Source organism: Sinohyriopsis cumingii, chromosome 16 (genome assembly GCF_028554795.1).
Source record: "Sinohyriopsis cumingii isolate HCF-2022 chromosome 16, ASM2855479v2, whole genome shotgun sequence".
In the NCBI taxonomy this organism is placed as follows: Eukaryota; Metazoa; Mollusca; class Bivalvia; order Unionida; family Unionidae; genus Sinohyriopsis; species Sinohyriopsis cumingii.
Window position 1 is genome coordinate 41,957,088 of NC_142976.1, and position 20,365 is coordinate 41,977,452.

General features: G+C 35.2%; 1 protein-coding gene across 12 annotated transcripts in view; it reads left to right on the plus strand.

Annotated features, from left to right (window-relative positions):
• Positions 1 to 19,224, plus strand: part of LOC149780296 (uncharacterized) — a 138,166-nt gene extending 118,942 nt beyond the window's left edge. For 6 of the 12 annotated variants that reach the window (XR_016415043.1, XR_016415049.1, XR_016415044.1 and 3 more), the window contains 2 exons: positions 13,734 to 13,817; positions 15,996 to 16,303. Coding sequence is in view for 7 of the 12 variants with exons in the window: in XM_089937122.1 (XP_089793248.1) it covers positions 13,734 to 13,817; positions 15,996 to 16,003 (92 nt within the window). In the remaining 5 variants the exon portion in view is untranslated. Of the gene's footprint in view, positions 1 to 13,733; positions 13,818 to 15,995; positions 16,304 to 17,260 lie in introns of those variants that run through there. The other 6 variants (XM_089937127.1, XM_089937124.1, XM_089937125.1 and 3 more) reach the window with 1 other exon arrangement.
• Positions 19,225 to 20,365: the final 1,141 nt, after the last annotated feature.

Consider the following 20,365-nt stretch of genomic DNA (forward strand, 5'->3'; position numbering starts at 1 on the left):
TATTGCGACGAAAACAACAACCGGTAAAATTACCAAGTACTAAAATTATGCCCGCAGACGTAAGTAAAATAATAAATCAGGCTGCAAATAAAAAACTAGCGGAATTATCTGAAGAGGCAGAAAGAAATATAACATCAAATTTAATAGCAGGAAGCGGTCTTCGTCGACGATAATTTAGATCACCATTTGGAAAAATGGTAATTATAATAAAAATGTTCAAGCGTGAAACAGACACAGCATTTGATATGGAGGCACCTGTCCTTAAGTATGAATCTGTACGTGATTATCAATTTTATTCCTATGACGCAAGACAACCAAATCAGCGGGGGAGAATCGAATTACAGGTTCATGATACAAGTAGATATTTCTTGCCCGCTGAGGCGTTTATTGAAGTAGAAGGTAGACTTGTAACGAATGTTATAGCTAATACGCCATATGGCGCCAATGCACGAGTTGGTTTTGTCAACAACGGAATTATGGTGTTGTTTGATAGCGCCACATACATGATTGATGGAAAAAATATTGAATCAGTTCAGAAGGATGTCGATGTTGCTACAACAATAATTGGTCTAGCGAGATATTCTGATGATTACACAAGATCGGCCGGTCCAACAATGATGTTTGCCAAGGATATTACCAACAACGCTGATCATATTCAGTATAATAAAATAAGGGTAGAACGAGATACTGCAATTGATCCACAACCAGTTGCTGATGGTCCTGAATACGCAGCCAGACCAGGTGCTGCTTTTGATGTTATGGGAAGTGTTAATGCAACTTACAACTTAGGGTTTGCAGCACGTCGAGCGGTGTTGTCAGGGGATAATAGAAATTTTTCGTGTGCAATTCCAATATCTCACATCTTTGGATTTTGCAGAAATGTTAGAAAGGTCATCTTTGGAGCTAAACACACAGTTGTGCTCGTAAGAAAAGGTGATGATAATAATGCAGTCTGGCGAGGTGCTGGTGTTGCTGATGGAAAAGTAAATATATCAACGCTTTCACTGTGGATGCTAGTAATGACTCCATCAATTACTGAGGAACAAAAATTAATTTCTTTTATGGATCAGGGCGATAAATCATTGCTATCATGGTTAACAGTAACCACAGATGCTATTCAAAGTAATGTTAATGGTTTATTCACATGGCATATAGCATCACAACAAGGTGTTTCTGCACCACGACATATTTTTATTGCGCTGCAAGATAATGCTCGGACGAATAATCAAGAACGTTCACATATGATATTTGACAACCTTGGAGTTAATGAAGTTTCCTTGTGGATAAATGGACATCAAGAACCAACTGAAGATATCTTGTTAAATTTTGATCAAAATCACTTAGCGCGTGCATATCATCGTTTAATGTCATTCATGAGACGTGATCAAAATATAGATACTGGTTTGCAAATATCACAACTAGATTTTACAAATCTATATCCGATTTATTATTTTTCACTTTAACATCTTGATTTATCCAAACAATCTGTTGTTGATATACATTTTTGAGCTCGTGCTACTAACCCTTCTCCTGATATAGCTGGTCCACCTCTTATTCGCGGCACCTACAGAGCAATCGCGGTCATACTCAGCGATAAAGCCATGTTACTTGAAGGTGGTAGTGGTCGAATGAGAGTCGTTGATGCACCAGTGGAAAACCTTTGATCGTGTTATTTAGAAAAATATATTTTATATAAAAATGTCGTATGGTCATGTTAATGTTACTCTGACTCCCGGTCAGGTCAAAAAGCTTCAATCAAAAACCACCAGCAAATGCGGAACTAAAATATCACTAAAACGATATCAGATGGGTGGTGGTCCAAACAAATTATCGTTGACAAATATCATTTCAATAAAGCCCTAGAATCAAAAACTGGAGTTCAGTTCCATCTTTCTCCGAGTGCCATCAAGGACATGGTAAAAACAGGTGGTATATTTCCACTTCTTGCGGCTATTCCAGCGTTAATAGCTGCTGCCGCTCCAGCCGTAGCAAAAGCAGCCGCGTTAGGTGCTGTTGGAACAGCTGCTGGAATGGCTCTAAAGAAAGCAACTGGAAATGGGTACAAAAAAAGGGACGCGGTCTAGGATTGCCGGGATCTCGCTGGGGAAGAGGTCTGAGGCTTCCACGTTACATGTTCCAGCATCAAATTTTGATTTACTTGATGTTGCTAAAAAATTAAAAATAAAAGCCTTTAGAGGTGTTTGTATGCGAGATCAATTACCAAAACAACCAAACAAACTCGAAACAGGTATTATTAATCTAGACTCGAATTCAGGACCCGGTACTCATTGGGTATCATACTCGGTTGATCCACGTGGAATCGTTTATTTTGATTCGTACGGGTTAGCTCCACCCATTGAATTTATCAAGTATGTTGCACCACTTCACACAAGAACCTCTGGTTGTAAAGTTTGATATTCAACGCTACCCACACAAACAATGACAGATCCGCCAATATGCGGCCGTGAGGTAATTAATGTACTTAACCTTATATCAAAATCATCCAAACCACCACATAAAGTCGTGCATGATTATACAACAAACCGATTCGTTGCGCGTAAAGCGTTTTAAACAGATCTTGGATCTTAAAATATAATGGTTGATATTTACGGAAGAAGATCTTCTACCAGTAAGAAAATAAAATCCGACGTTGATCTGTCGAAGTATGCGACTAAAGATGAACTTGCTGATATTATGAACCTGGCTGGAGTTGATCCAGATGAGGTTGTTATTTTTCAAGATCGATATGGTAAACTAAAAACGAGCAACATCAGATGGAATGATATAGTTCGACGAGTACTCGGTGCAGTTACAGATAATATTCCTGTGTTTACTGAAGGTGGTAGAATCAAAGATTCAAGTATATCGTTTACAACCATCAGAGATGAAATTGCAAGAAGCGTTGCTAATCGCGTGAAAAATACCGGTGACACAATGACAGGTGAACTTAGCATGAACGGGAACAAAATAGTAGCTGTAACAACTCCAAAATCTGACAACGACGTCGCAAACAAACTATACGTCGACACCGTAGATGGTAAACTATCCACGTTGCGGGCTGAGTATGACGTTTACGTAGGCGCGTTTACAAGATTTCGAAGAAATCATCAAAAAACCGATAAATCTATGGATAAATTCTTCGGCACTCCGCACTCCGTTGACATAAAACTTTCTGATATCAAAACGAACATCGACACAACTAAAAAAACAGTTGAAGATGTCGTAGCGGGGATTCCTGAGATCGTTAATAAAACCAGTTTAATTAAAATGCCAGCCGGAATAACTCCCGGAGATATCACAAATATCGTATACACTGTATCATCGGGATTCTCAACCTGGTCGCAGCAAAATAAAACTATCAAATATACCGCAACAGTCACTGGCGTGTACAGGTTGTCTGTGTTTGGTGCTGCAAAATTTGAAATATTTACAACGTATCTATGGCGTCATTCAACTGATGGGTTTTCCGGGGTTGTATCTGTTATATTAAATAGCGGAACCGAAGAAATATTTATTCTGGAAGCAGATGATAAGAAATTAACTGCAACATCTTACTGGTGGTGTTTGGAATTTGTAGCTAAAACACTTCAATTATTTACTGTATAAAAATATATGGATGGTGCACAATACAGGTACAATCAAGCGCGTGAATGGCAGGCGGCGCTAAAAGATCGAGTCGAACAATATACAGTAAAAGTAAAAAAATATCGACGACGATTAGTTATTGTTGATGTGATTGTTTATTCAGTATCCGCTGTTGTTGCTGGAGCAGGTGTTATATTATCAGCGGTGACAATGATGGCACCAGTAGCCGTAACTATTTGTATTTCAGCTGCAACAACTATTGCAGGTGTGCTCAATATCATCACAAAAAAAATATGTACTTGCATGAATGAAAAATTATCCGATTACATGATAAGATTACACACAACGACGGTAGCATACTCGAAATTGTCCTCGTTGTTATCAGCGAGTCTCAGTGATGGAATTATATCTGATTTCGAGTTTTCAATGATGACTAAAATATATGACGAAGGTATCGGTATTAAAGACATAAATACTAATAATGACAGAATTACTCCAGCAGATCGTGACTAATACAACTCCGTCAAAGATAACGATGATCTCGGTAAGTTCATCTAATCCTGAATTTAGTATTAACTTTCCTACTGCAATTTCAGTAAAAGAAATAGCATTAGCTCAATTACGGGTATATTACAGCTGGCCAAATATCAGATCAAAATCATTTAATGGTACACCAGCAAATAATTTGCTTGTATTTGCTAACAAGAACAAACCAGATGGTACTCCTGACTGGATAAATGTTGGAATACCCACTGATAGTTATGAGATCGAACAAATCAATGAGGAATTTCAACGTAGAATAAAATCATAACCGGAAAAGAAGCAAAAATATCAATTAACGTTCATGAACCGACGCTGTCCTCGACGGTTGAGATACATTCTCCTGATTATGCCGTTGATATTTATCAGTCCATGATAAGATCCGTACTAGGTTGGCCGGATGTTTCCCCGGTGTATGAAGGACCACCAGAACCGAAGTTAAATTAATTTCTCACAGATGAGACAAAATTTATTACAACTCCAGAATATAGAGAAAAATTTCCATGGAATAGAGCAGGTGGTTCGTATCGTCCTTATAATTTCAGTGATGATATAGCCTACATGAATGTTTTTAGATTGTATTCTAATTCCATTAATTTTGAGATCCAACAATCAATTGATAAAATACAAAATCTGTTTTCATCGTTATCGCAATATTATTCTGAGGATATAAAACAACAAATTATTGAGTCAATACAGTATCTAAATCAAGTAGGATCAGATCTTATATTAATGATATTTTTGTTGAAGCAGCAATTAAACATGCTATTTCCTTCCCCCGTCCTAGAAGACCATTTCTTAATCATTATACAATATCAGGAAAAGAGTATGAAGGACCGGGTAATCTCGAATTTATAGTACCAAAATATAAAAAGGATAAAATAGACAGAATTATCAACGAAACTTCCCTAAAATACTCGATGCGTGGAGAAAACTAGCACCATCCGAGCCTATCCTCAGACATAATAATGATCCACATGGCGGCGGCAGGCACGTATCTCCGGGAATCGTTAGTATAACCAGCACAATCGTGGTCAATCTGGTTTGTGACGTAATTGATGGCAGCTATCAAATAGATCTCGGAAAATCAAATCAGGCTCAACAAGGATATATTTTATATACATTTACACCACAAGTTTCCCCTGGAAGTTTAATCGTGCAAGAACCAACTAATCCTGTGTATCTGTGGTGTCACAGTAATATGTTAACACGAATAAATTTTAAGCTCATAGACCACCTTAATCGCCTAATTGACATACGTGGGGAAGAGCTTGTAATAAATCTGTATGTGAAATCTTAATTAATCCAGTAAATATTATATAATGTACCAGCACGTGATGGTTTTTATACATGACAAAGAAGCACTTGAAAAACGCCATCAGAACAGTGTTTTCACAAGACACAGAGCAATTTAACGTTAATTTAATTATTGATGAATATGGAAGCGAGGATTTCTTATTAACACAAGAACAGTTAGATGAACTCCGTCAAAAACATGTTATTGAGATCATTTGTAGCAGAGATCAGATTCTAAATTATACACACTCCTGTATTAAAGTCGATCAACTTAAAAAAATATTTTTAAATAAATAAATATAATCACTGATGGGTTAAATTACACAAATTAATCAATTTTGTATAATCTGAAATAATTTATTATTATTCTGAAATGAATCAATCTGATGGGGTGGTTGGTACTGAAAATTATACAAATCAGTCAGTTTGCTTATTCTGATGGGGTAATTGGTACTGAAAATTATGCAAATTAATCAGTTTGCTAATTCTGATGGGGTAATTGGTACTGAAAATTATGCAAATTAATCAGTTTGCTAATTCTGATGGGGTAATTGGTACTGAAAATTATGCAAATTAATCAGTTTTCCCAAAAATACTACCAAAAAAATTTTTATTATTATTCTGAAATATTTTATTTTTTATGTAAATTAATTCTGATGTGATATACATGATGAGGGAAATTATATTACTACTCAGGGTTGCTTTGGTCGTTACCCGCTGTCATAATTTTTCTTAAGTATCTTATGCGGGTACTGATTGTTTTTTTCGTTTCGTACTCTCTGGATAATCCCGATCTGACCTTTTCTACTGCGACAGAAAGAGGAATAAATTCATTTACTTGATCATCGCTCACCATAGCCAGTGACTGAAACATAGCTGCCTGAATCCGCTTTATGAACTTATATTGAGATGATAGAACATACTTATTTTCATTTGTAATTTCTTCTAACGTTTCAAAATCAGATATTATTTTTTCAGGATTAATTCCGTTTTCTTCTAGTTTTTTAATAGTAGAAATAACGTCTTTTATATTTTCATGGTTCATTATATAATATATAAATCTTTAAAATAAAAAAATTATCCCTATAGAACCCCTATCGAGTGGTTAGCGAGTTCGTCGGGATGATTCAAGGACGGCACAACATATACAATGAATGAAGAGCCCCTATTCGAGTGTCTTAGCGAGCTCAGATTGTGAATGACGAGCCCCTATCGAGTGTATTAGCGAGCTCAGATCATATGTAATGAATGAAGGACGGCACAACATATATTATGAAATGAACTTCTATTCGAGTTTTTTAGCAAGTTCATTAAGTATGAAATATATACAATGAATGAATGAGATGAAATAATTAAATGAGTGAGATGAAATGAATGAATGAAGGACAGTACAAACATATACGCTCAGCAAAACCCCACCCACAATAATCAAGCCCGTGGGTGATACGAAAATATGTATCAACCACCGGTTGATATGTGGTTCAGTTTTGCTGAGCGGGGGGTTTTGCGGTGCCCCCAATTATTATAAAAATCGCAATTATGCTTAAACCACCGACCAGTTGTCAGCCATGGGGATTCGATCCTGGACCGCGAGCGGCACAGTCCAATACGATACCGATTGAGCTATCGAATCTTCTTACATACATATGTTTCGGAATTTAATATATAGCTAATAATCATTGAAAAGGAACTAATTTCAAATATTTTTGCTCAAAATACAATTCTGAATTCAAGAAATACGTTTATACAATATATTCTCACCAAACAAGTTAGATTTATAAAGCTGGATTAAGGAGTTTCCTATTTACTATACCGCACATAATCACGCCATCTATGAGAGAACATCCGGTCCAGATCATCTAATTGCTAGATTTTTCCATCCACTCAATAACTGTTCAATTTAGAAATATATTTTACGAGATTTTCCATTCGTAGTCAAAGGGAGTATTACTCGATAAATAAATAATCACACATACGTACACAATCTCGCATTATATTTCTGCACTGAACAAGAAAAATGCAACTAATTTTTAATTCCAAACACTATTATGCACGTATTTCTGTAATCGAGTCAGTATATGCAGGATCCATGTGCTGTGCATTGGATCTTAAATTAACCCGCCACGATCGATACAGACTAGACGGTGGATTCTGCACTCAGTAAGCTGGAATATACATGTCATACTGCGCTCGGTTTTCTGTAGGTTAGATGAAATATACATGTATTTTATGTGCTGTCTATGTGTTGCGCTGTTCTAAATGTTTCACGAAAAGAACAGATAAATACACGAACTGTATATTTTTGTAAGTTAGAAATCATAAACGGGTATGCTCCACCAGGCATCACAGACCTTGGATGTTGTATATGATTATGACCATATACCGAGGATCATAAAATTACCTCCCTTTCATGAGTCAAAAAAATAAGTAGTATAATAATGATAATTTCTGACCCCCCAAAAATAAATCTAATTCGAGGTGGTGATGATAGCTAACAATACTGAAAGGTGATTTTCTGTTTATATTTTTTTGAGAAAGCAGATCTGGTTATATTTTCTGCTACTTTTTGTACTGAAGACGGATTAATGTCAAAGTATTTCGCAGCAGAACATATTGAACGAAATATAATTTCTTCGCCAGTTTCTGTGTTTGTTGCATTGATCACCCTTCTAGAAACTGTCTTACATCTTCCAGTATTACCACGTGCACAGTTTTCGCTATATGTAATAACCTGAAGGTTGGATAAATTATTGTTTTGAGGATCCCCGTCAGTATGATCGATTACAAGACCGTCTTTGATCAATCCAAAGAAACATTCGTAGATGAAACGATGACAATGATAATGTTTTCTCTTCCCAACAGTAAACATTAGATAACCAGCATTAGTAATATAACCAACCGGTTTTTTTTAACCTGCAGTGTCTGATGACACCATTAATATTTGAATCATAGTTTGTTATGACAGGATGTGGGACAAATATATTTTGCTCCATTATAATAATATTATTTGTTTAAATCATTGTTTGTCTGAAATCTTGATATATAATCCTCCACGGATTTTATAGCGTTTTCACCATTATTTTTTTGTCATAATATCTTTTAAGTTCTCTGAACCGTTTTCCACCGCACTTTCCACATAATCCTGTTTTTCCTCGCACTCCAATACCACATCGCAGACATGGTATTGGTCCTAGACTTCCTCGTCGTATACTTTGTAAGTGCATCCAGCAAAATTCACCTCTACAGGATTTACTGCATCGATTTACTGAACCGATCATGAGCCATCTGCATTAAGACATTGTATATATAATATTCTTTATTTAAATATTTGTTTTAATTATATGAATGAGTTTGAGAGATTATCCCAAACTAGGCCTTCTAAATATAAATTCAACCTCGACAGATTATCTCCAGACTTACCAGTACAAGATTTGGTTGATCCGAAAAATAAAAGTTTTATCAATAAAATTCATGACGCCAAGAAAGAATTTTATACAGATGGTGCATCTCATACATGGTCAACGTTCAAGATTATACGCAATACTGTCAAGGACGCTATAATGAATGACAAGCGAGCGGCAACTATCATTAACTACATCGCTGAATACGAGGGCAATCAAAAATATTTCTTTAGAGTAAAATTCATTGTACTAACAGAAACAGGTAGTTGGATTATCCGTGATAAATATGATCCTGTCCTTGGTAATAATAAAATCGCCATATTAAGTAAAAATTCCAGACCGGGTCTGTTGACGGGTATTGACAAACCGTATTATGAGCGAGCGTATCCTGTAACAGCGGTTATTTATGGAATCTATGAGATAAATAAAAAACCCAAAGTTGATAAACTGACACCCATGAAATTTTCAAGGTTAAATTGTGTAGCCGAACGAGTAATAGAACACTTTACAAACGCGATGCGTGGAAACGGATTAACTGATTTAAGACGTGAAAAAATAAACTCGTGGGCTGATTCAGTTAAGGATACCGGTGCTGCAATAAAAGATGCTGCTGAGTTAGGAAAAATATTAAAATTTCCAATAACCGTAGCGACAATAACGGGAGAAATACTGTACGAATCAAAATATAAATCGAAAGGAGCTTCAATAAATATTATTGATCATAACGCGCACGCATGGACCAGCGCAGTAACAATATTTTCGCGTGATCGAACTGTTAGATTTTACCCCCCAGATATGAGCATGCTTGATTTTATCAACGAAATAAGTAAAAACGATCCTGTATCGGTATGGTTATTTAAAAGTAATGAGGAAGGTGGATTTGATCAGTTTGTTAGACCAAACGGTGAAATATATCGAACAGAATCTCTCCATGACGAGATGAAAAATCTTGGGGAGAAGTTTTTAGAGTGCAAGCACGCGGAAAATACTGACAAATTACTAACTAACTGCTTTACTGTTCCATCTGTTGCGGCTCATTTCGCTAGAGAAAAAAATTCATGGAAACCAACACGATTTGATTTACTCGAGGACGTACGCGCAAGTTGCGTCGAATACGGACACGTTGGATTATGGAATACCAACTATAATTACAATGATGTTATTTCGGTTGATAAGGTTGCATGTTATCCGGGAAGTTTTCTAGGATACGGAGATTGTTCTGTATACTTTAAAAGATTCGGTCACCCTACAAACGAGATGACGCGAGTGGCAATTAATGGACCATTACCTGATTTTGATCTGACTGGATTCGCTTGTGTTGAATCATTCGAGCTTAACGAAAATCTTCACAAGATTTGTTATGTTTGGTTTGGCAGACATTTTTGTGAAAAACGTTGGGCGCCTATAGTTTTATTACGATATATGCTAGATTGTGCGGTACTGACATCGTCGGTTGTCAGTGAGGCAATTATATCATATCACGCGCAGACCGAAGTTTGGTTGCCCATGTCAGATTCTATCAGTTTTGATGAAGTTATTAGCGAGTTTAAGGAAAAATGTCCTGGTGTTTCCGAAGATGATATTATCAAAGAAACTCCTAAAATTCTCGAGATTAAACTCAAAACCGCAAAAGATCTAGGTAGAAAAATTATAGGTAAATTTACTCAAGGTGGTGCATATGATCATAAAAGACATCACGCACGATTAATTCTAGATGATGCCGAGTACGATTTTATAATTGCTGATACAACAGCGAAAGATACATTTGTAAATCGAGAAAGTGTTTATTTATCCGACGGAACAAAATTGGGTACGATCGTTAGTTACATAAATGATGTCTCCACACATATACTCATCTAAGATCTTCCATGTTGGCTTATGTTTCTATAAATTTATTATCGATGATTAATAGATTTCCTGAGACCGCAGTCAGAGTCGCAACAGATTCGTTTTATATTTCGAGTAAATATTTAGAATCTGTTATGAAATTCACAAGTAATGATGAACGATGGAGTTCATGGAGAATAATAAAGGAAATACTGCACAATTATACAGAATCAGCAGATCTTCCAATGAGAAATTTTTATCGTAAGGGTAATGAAATATCAGAAATGTCGAAAGCGCCGTCGTTGAGTGATCCAATAACTAGATATGAGACAGTATATCTCAATGGACCTGGCAAGACGACTCGAGCAATTAATGTTTTTAGAAATTCAGATATGATCGTGCTGACACCCACACACAGACTTGCACGGGAGATGAAATAACGGCAAGTACAATCGTGCACGTATCATAGTTTCTTTCGGTGGCGCGGTGATACATGGACTCCTGAACGAATGGGAGAAAAATATATACCTAAAATAATTATTTGGGACGAGATATGTACGGTGTCATTGGATACATTAAAAACGTTTCTTGATTGGTTGTTGACGAAAAATACCGCTATAATAATGTGTGGCGATCATGGTCAACCGCCGCCCTTTGTTGGACCATCTCCACATGATTGGTTAAAAAATTTCATTGATTATTACGAAGAAATAGATGATGATCATAAGGCTCTCGATGAAAATTTAAAGGAATTTAAAAAATTAATCAGATTACAATCAAACAAAATTCAGTGTGAAATAATACGCGGAGTAATCTCAGAGACCTCAATGAGTAATTTTTTGAATTTATGGAGACCCAACGATTTGATAGTAGCAAGCAGAAAAATAATCAGAGACGCTTTACAACAGCAGTTATTTCAGTTGCATAAAGAAAAATATTCAGAATTGCCTGTTCCGTTATGTTATAGACCATCAGATACACGAAAACAGAATATTAATGTTGATATTCCAGGGCAGATTGGGAATCAAAATCTCGTATTAAATGATATTGTCGCTGTTGATATCAGTGTGGTCGAAGATGCATTACACGCTGACAAATCTCCATGGGTGTTAGGATACGGTATGACGATCCACTCGTCTCAGGGATTAACTATTTCTGACACATGAGTCTGGATCGTAGACGATCGTATCGAGTGGTCAAATTTAGTCTATTTAGCGGTATCGAGGGTCAGAAAAATATCTCAATTACGTAGAATTATAATTCCTGAAATCGTTAATAAATTTAACATCATCGATGATGATATAATAAGAAAAAATTAATCGGATACAAACAATCTGATAAAAAAAATAAACGCGACTTTGATCTTGATGTTGAATTTATTATTGAGTGAAAACAGCAGCAGAATAATCACTGCGCAAGTTGCAATTGTATAATGCTGTGGAGGTATTCGAGTAATGATTCAAGACAATTTACCGTAGACAGAAAAGATAATAGTCGCGGTCATACACGAGAAAATACCATGTTGACCTGTCTCGAGTGTAATCGACGTAGAGGCGCTAGTTAAGTGATCGCGGTGGTAATTGTGTATCCTCGGGAATTATTTGTAGTATCCTCGGGAATTATTTGTAGTTGTTCACGTGTAAATCCACGCTGAGGAGCAGCCGAATCTAATCTGTAGATTGCAGGTCTACCTGAGGATCTTGTCACGGTGGATATTTTGTGTGTGGTAACACTCCAAATAGGATCACTCGCTCTCGCTTTACCACCTTCAAGTTCACCCGGTTCATATAAATATCTAACTGTAACATCACCCAATATTTTTTGTTTTTCAATATCTTTTCGTTGTGTTGGTATATTTTTTTTGTAATTGCATTAATGGGTTTCATGTTGATTGTTCGTGTAATCTCATTATTTAATGCAGCTATCACGCTTGGTAATCTTGCAACCCATTCGCGAGATCTCGTATCCTGAATAAATTCCTTAGCGTATTGATATCCAAATAACCGCTCAGCAAGTGTTCGATTAAATCGCTCAACAATTGCCTGATCACGGTGAATTGCAGTATGACCTCGTCGTATTTTGGTATTATGTTGTTTCATCAACGATAATAGTGGACCAAGAAATTCCTTACCAGGATCAACCTGTAGTAGCTGTGGCCATCGCAGACCACCTTGTGGTCCGGGTCCTCGTTGATAAATTCGTTCAAACGCATCGGCTACTTCAGATGCTGTTTTCGTTGATAGCGGCTCTGCCTCTTTATACCTACTTGCAACATCAACAACGGTCAACGCGTATTTGTATGTTTTTCTGCGTACACTATCATGTGGTAAAAATAAAATATCAGCTTGATGAACTTCATTAGGAACATTAACATCGAAATACGCGTACTGAATTCGTTTCGGTGGTGGTAGATAAATTTGCCATATTGCTTGTTTGGATAACCACGCTTTAGCAGTAGAATGTTTAACCGCTGCTGCATCAGCAAGTTTACCAATTGCTGCTTTACCTTTCCAGTATCCTCTTGGTGAATAATAAATTAATTCCATTATATATTACCAGACCCAAACGCTAATTTACCTTTCATCGCAGAGCTTACCAACCTATTAGCTAATGATTCTCTGATATTTTTATTTTTTAATTGAATTTAATGCATGAATCAATTTCACATCTGCAATATGCCTGTCTTGTAGATTTTTACTCTTATACGCAACATCATGAACATGACAAGCTTTATCAATAGCGTTTACTGGTTCCTCGCTGGTTTTGGTTGATCTTGATTATCAAGTTTGATATCGAGTCGAGTACCAGGACCGCAATAATTATATCCTGGTAGATGTTTTTCTCCTGAGTATTTAGCCCATGGAGTACCTGGAAACTTTGACATCAAATTAGCAATATCACCACCGCGTTTATTAGATAAAAATGAAAATTTCTTTCTACCGCACACAGAACATTTTCCACCATATGCTATTGTTTGTATTTTTTGTTGTAACCGTAGCTAAATCAGTAGTTGGAGTTTTGACTCTACAGCGTAAACAATATAAATTCATGTTATAATATATATGGATATAATTGATTTTTCAGCAACTCGGCAGCGAGAGCCAGTTAAAAACCATCCTGCGCTACCGAATTCCATCAGAATGATTATCATAGGACCATCTGGATCGGGTAAGACGCAGTTATTACTTAATCTGATAATGAGATGGTTGAAATGGGATAAATTATATTTAGTAGCACCATCCGTTGATGATCAACGATGATATGATGTACCTAAAGATTTCAATGAAAACGCAAGATTACTGGACGAAAATAATGATGTTATAGAGTTTATAACAGATATTGATGAAGCACCGTCCGTTGATGTTTTAGACGGATTTATTAATAATTTAGTTGTGTATGATGATGTGATGCTAGATAAACAATCAAATCCAGCCAGAATATTTTCTCGCGGCAGAGATAAAAATACAGATGTGATCTATGTTACTCAGCGGTATACACAAATACTAAAAGTGATCAGGGATAATTGTAATATTTTGGTTGTATTTAATGGCGTAGACACACACACGCTGCGAAATATTCATCAAACTTGGTGCAGCGGTGACATGGATATAATTAAATTCAGAAATTTCTTTTCACGAGCGCAAGCTACTCCGCATGGATTTATAACAATAAATTTACATGATCCTAGAACAAGATATCGTGTGCGTCTTGATAAAATATTTGGATAACAGGGGTGGTGATAAAATTAAATTGAATTAAAAAGATATCATTAATATAATGAACAACTGTGCGTGGCTGCATCAAGGAACCACTAACAAATGTAATAAAAAATGTCGTGGAGAATATTGTAAAAAACATAATTATCTTATAAAGAAAAACCCTCATGCTGATCCACGAAGTTGTGTTGGTTGTAACAACGGCGTTAGAGGATTATATCAGATTTGCAAAAACTGCGGTGGAGATCGATACAGAAGTTTAATGATATATTACAGAAAGAGAAAGAACATAAATCCAAAAATAGAAAAACCACCATCAGAACTTGAATATTACTTGAAACATAGAACAAATTCCCAGGATTCAGATGAAGATTCCCAGGATTATTCCGAATGACATAGCAGCAGAGAGGGCCTTGTCTACAATTCTGTTTGGGACAAACAATAATCGTAGAGGTGGTATTGACCTCTATGAAGGGTCACTATTTTTTTTTTGTGTCTAAAAACAAGGGTGACCATTCCCTAAAGTGGTCTGATCGCCCTCTCTGCTGCTGCGCAGCATGGTCAATTTTATCCTATATGCAGGCCTAGCTCAGTACATTTTCAGGGCAGCCTCATTAAATGTAGATAAAACTACCTAACTAGTTTTAAATACTTCGTGTGAAACAAATTATATACTGTTAGCTACATTTAATGACGCTGACTTGAAATTTGAATGCGCTACAGATTGGATAATATTTTCAATGCTGTGTGAAATGAAGTGACAGAAAGCACTGATCCGTGCACATAGAGTAAATACTTGTACACTTCCTAGCCTCCCAGCTCTCTTAGCAACTACGGAAAACTTAATAACAGCTAGAAATGTGTTATCAAACATGCTTTATTCTAATTTGTTAAGCATCTCTATTGTGTCCCACTTGAATAAAATATACATACAATATTTAATTACAAATAATGCACTTATCAGCCGGAAGGAATCATTTATCCGTCAACACATTAATCCATAAGCAAATTTCACTGTAGCACTTGCCATATATCCAAGACAGAAAAATAGATTTTCAAAGAATCCGTGAATTTGAAAGTCTTAAAATATGGTTATCCGTTAGGGTCCGTATTTGGAGGGTCTTTTATACACTGGGGTAATTTTACAATCAATTTTAAAGACAACACAAGTATGTCACAAACAGTTTCACCTCCTCCAAAGAAAAGGAGAGCTATATACGATAGTGATACAGCTCACTAATTACCCACGAATAATCTAATGCAACATGTTACTCTTCGTTACAGCTTGTACTAAGTATACTACAATAGAGCTGAGTACCCAGTATCGTTTCATTATTTACAATATAGCTTTTCAAAATTGGAACTGATCAAAATGAAACAGCTTCTTGTAATAAATAATAATTATTTATTGTCAGTTTCATATAACATGCATATGTTTAATGTGATAATACCTCATTACTATGCGACGTTTTATGTTGTTATTTTTCTTTGCTCACGCATATAAACTGTGTACTTCTGATGCAACGGTCACACCACAACCCTTCATCAACATATTTGTATTTATGAGCAGCATGTAAATATTTGCATGTGAACTATATTATACTAGTGATGAGTTCTTTTTACTTTAAAGGAATATAATGGGTGAGAAAAATATTCTACGTTGGCGTTTGGACTGAGACAAGGAAATCCCAGTCGCGGGGTTAACATTATATGTCTCCCCACGAGGCTTGCCTGTCCCAAGAATAATCCACAATAAAATTTTAGAAGTCCTAATAATGAAATACTCTAATGATTTCAAGTTCGAGTCCCGACGAAGAATCCATGATGGAAGGCGATGACGTATGCTGTATCCTGTTCAATGTTGTTGTCTACAGTTCCTTGTAGAAACACAAGAAATAATCCTCCGGCTTTGGAAATCCAAATAAAAATTTTAAGAAATGTCTTTGTTCAAGAATTATTTATGAGCAAAAGATATATTTCCAGAGAAACGAATTAACCTTTTAGAATCCAAATAATCTGAAGAAAAATTAACATATAACTCGAAAACTGGCTACAGCAGAAGGAAACGAATTGACATCAAGCGTTTTTAAACCCAGATTGTGAGATTTCTTTCTAAACATCACTATTTAAACTAAGTAATACGAAATTTTGGAAATGCCTAATTGCGAAATATAGGATCACATGATCATATCTATATATAAAAAATCACGTAGCCCTAGTATGATCTTAATAAAAACCAATCATTTTAATCCGAGAAAAGAAACGTTGTTGACTTCACTAAAACTATTTACAAGCCTATGCTCACGTATTCAATACAGCCTCGATCTCGATTTAAAAAAACGAACTTGTTCACGTGGCCGTTGCTAATTTTGAATTAAGGTCGGGAACCAGGTCAGCCTCAAGTGTTTACTAAAATGAACAGTCTTGGTCAAGCTATTTTCTGGAAATGTATGCGTTCCTGGTATACAGAACTACATTATTTTGACATATAATGAATTAAAAAAATAAAAAGATTTTAAAACTTACAAACAATTAAATCAGATATAAATAAATAAAGTATACATAACAATGTGAATTCAGAAAAGTGCCGTACAACACAGGGCCACTTTTTAAAAGTTAATACTGTTGGAATTGGAAGAAAGGCCAACTGAATTAAATGTTAAATGTAATCTGGCTTAGGCCTTACTCTGTGTATAATAGAAAACCGTATCTTGGGATGTATGTCTCTGTGTGTAAGTGAAAAATGCACAACAGTGGAGTCATTTACATAATATTTAATTTCCCCTGCACTGGGGATGGGTGGGTTGGCTCATAACATAAATGAATATAAAACGTTCAATCTTTTTGTTATGCTTCGTTTGTTGTTATTGTAATGGGATTAACACCATTTTTCAGCAAATACTAGGCTATTCATGGCGGCCGGTAAATTTGGTGGAAGAAAAAGCCGGAAGACCAAGGACTAAAGACTCACGGCAACTACTGGCAAGTTTTCTCATATACCCACATTGGCCGAGCCCGAGACTCGAACCCACGCGGAAAGAGGTGAGATGTTGGTGATCTATAAAGGCGAGCTCATTTGACCAATCGGCCACCTGGAGTCCCAAACTTCAATTGTAAACAACAATAATCTGCACATGTTCCTATTAGTTATAACATCTACTGTTTTGCAAATTGACAATGTTCAGGCACGCTAAACAATAAAATGTTATGTATTTTAGATGTATGTCAGTTTCTGTTTACAATTTTCCAACTCCGCAGGTGACTGTAGAAAACACTGCGCCATGTGCTCATGGCAAGCTAACCTTTTGAAAGAATAACAAATGCAAGAAAGAAATGAATACGATTATTTAAAATCTCATTTTTGCTATTTTTTAAAAATATTTTAGGTACAATGCTGGTAGGAATAGAATAAATATCGGTAGAAACTGTTTTATATAATCATAGAGGATGCTGTGGTACCAACAGTGCGACAGCAACAAAACTTTAACGTTTCGCAGGCCGTAAAACTCGTGGACTTTTAGTCTCGAGATATCAGCGTAACCTTGCTCCATAAATTTATTTTGAAGACATGTTTGCTCAGAAGGAATACATAATTTGCTGAATTTTCTTCACGGTGCAAAACTGCATCATATCTCATTTGGATTATGAAGTTGCTAAATGCAGCATTCATTCCATTGTTTCCAACTCCATCGATGCTCAAATGTCGTTTGGGGTATGAAATAGAAATCTATAAACATAATGAATGGTGAAAATTTAATTATGTCTTTAAAACTACAATTGGATAAAGAGTCATATTTACAAAACTTGGGCAGAAAATATCGATTTTTAATGTCTTACTCTGTAATAATCATGCAATGTCATTCTATATCTTCAGACGTATGTAATGTTGTTTATTGTTATGATAAATTTATGAACAATATATGTATACAAAAAAAATAATTTTTGTCAATTTTATTTGCTTATCGGTTATTTGATGAAAACAAACAATTTGTTAGTGCTGCCCTTTTTCTTTCTTGTTTTCAAAATCTAAAATAACAAAGCTTACATTTTTGTTATCTATTACTGAAAATAACAAATGAATGAAAAGGGAGAAAATCCAAATTTGATTTGTCGTTTATTTGGAAGAGAACTTAACATTAGCGTGGCCACCTAATATTTTCATAGCTCGTGGTAATACTTCGAACAAAGAAAATTATATCAGTTGAATATATACAAATGTTTCCTTGTAAACGTATTTCATGAAATTTATAATGAAGTTTTTACAGAGAACTGAAGAAAAACTTATTAAGACTCTTCATAGTTGTATACATACTGGCTAATAAACGTAAAAATACAATGGGAACATAAGCATACTTATTACTTCCGTATTAATTATTATGAATTCTAATTGGCTGAACAGTTCACATGAGCTAAACAGTAATGTAATGTCCTGTCAGTGATTTTGTCTCTGCAATAAAAACGTACTGTATTCACATGGGGATATTTTTAGCTTTTTGTCGGAAGTTATAAAAGAGTTAAGAAATGTTATTTCCCTCCACGCATGGTTTTACTGAGCGGTGAAATATGCCGCCCAATGTCTTACATCACAGCACAGTTAAATAAAGTATTGCGCTTAGTAACTGTATAATATCATCCGTTTTATGGTCATCTCCTCTCAAAGTATTCTCCTTTTATGAATAATCTCAATATTTTGTATTTTATGTTATCATGTAATGTTGGATTGTGGTAGCATTGGCTGCTTATCATTGATACGATCAAAAAGGTTTCTATATTTTAAGTAATTCGTGTTTAGAGATCCCATGTCATGTGCGATCTCTGCAATATTTGATTGGAGAAGAAAATCTGTAATATGTAGGTCAAGTTTTCTGACATCGAAGAAGGAACGATCACAGCCATTAAATTATCACAATTTACATGACGAATATCGTTTCACTACACCATGTGTACTTATTTAAATCTAGATTGCATGTTTGTTTTCAGTAGGTAAAGTCGGGTCACGTTCCTGCTTATCTTATTGTAAATTTGGACATTAATTAATACGTACTGAAAATAATGTTATCTCTGGCTAATATGCAAGTATAAAAATTCGTAAGAATCAAAATTAATGTAGGTTTATTCAATCGTGTATCCTCATAAGGATATTGATGAAAATAAAATGCAATTCAGGGGTTATTTATGGTATTATCTTCTTTCTTGCAATATTTAACCGCATTTTATAGTACTTATACGTTCTCATCATTATTGAGTCATGTGTTATTTCACTTCTATCTTAAAATTCTTTTTTTACCGGGTCATACTGTTGCATTCCAAATGATATCTTTACTTAATGGTAAATAATTATATATATATATATATATATATATATATATATATATATATATATATATATATATATATATATATATATATATATATATATATATATAGTTTTTTCAGTGAAATAAATGGGGCATTTTCAATTTTGAACAATAATCGTCAGAAAGACCCATTGACTCTAGAAGAGTTTGGTTCTTTTCGACAGAGACCTCTGAAATATTTTCGTCATTTAATTCATCAAAATGAAACATTTTAATGTATGAATTTCCAATATACCATTCACGTTAACCCAAATATGCACTTAACATTGCATAAAATGATTTGTGTTGAATATTACAAATGAATCAAATTGCCACATTTACCATATTAAGTTATTCTGAATAACTGTTCCATGTGTATCAATTATACAAAGTCATGGCTTCTAAAACTTGATTGCGCATCGCCTAATTGTTCTGTAATTTCGACCACATTTCCAAATGCAGTAACATTCTCCTTACTGCACTCGAAATTAACGCGATATTCTAAAGCGTCTTCTTGATATTTTCAATTGAAAGAGCTCATATTTTTTTCCACATTATGATTCGAAACAATCAATGACAGAATAAAAACACACATGCACTTGATACAAGTCCGCGCCCTCCAGCTCAAATCACACGTACTTCGTAAGGAATCGACACTGCTAAT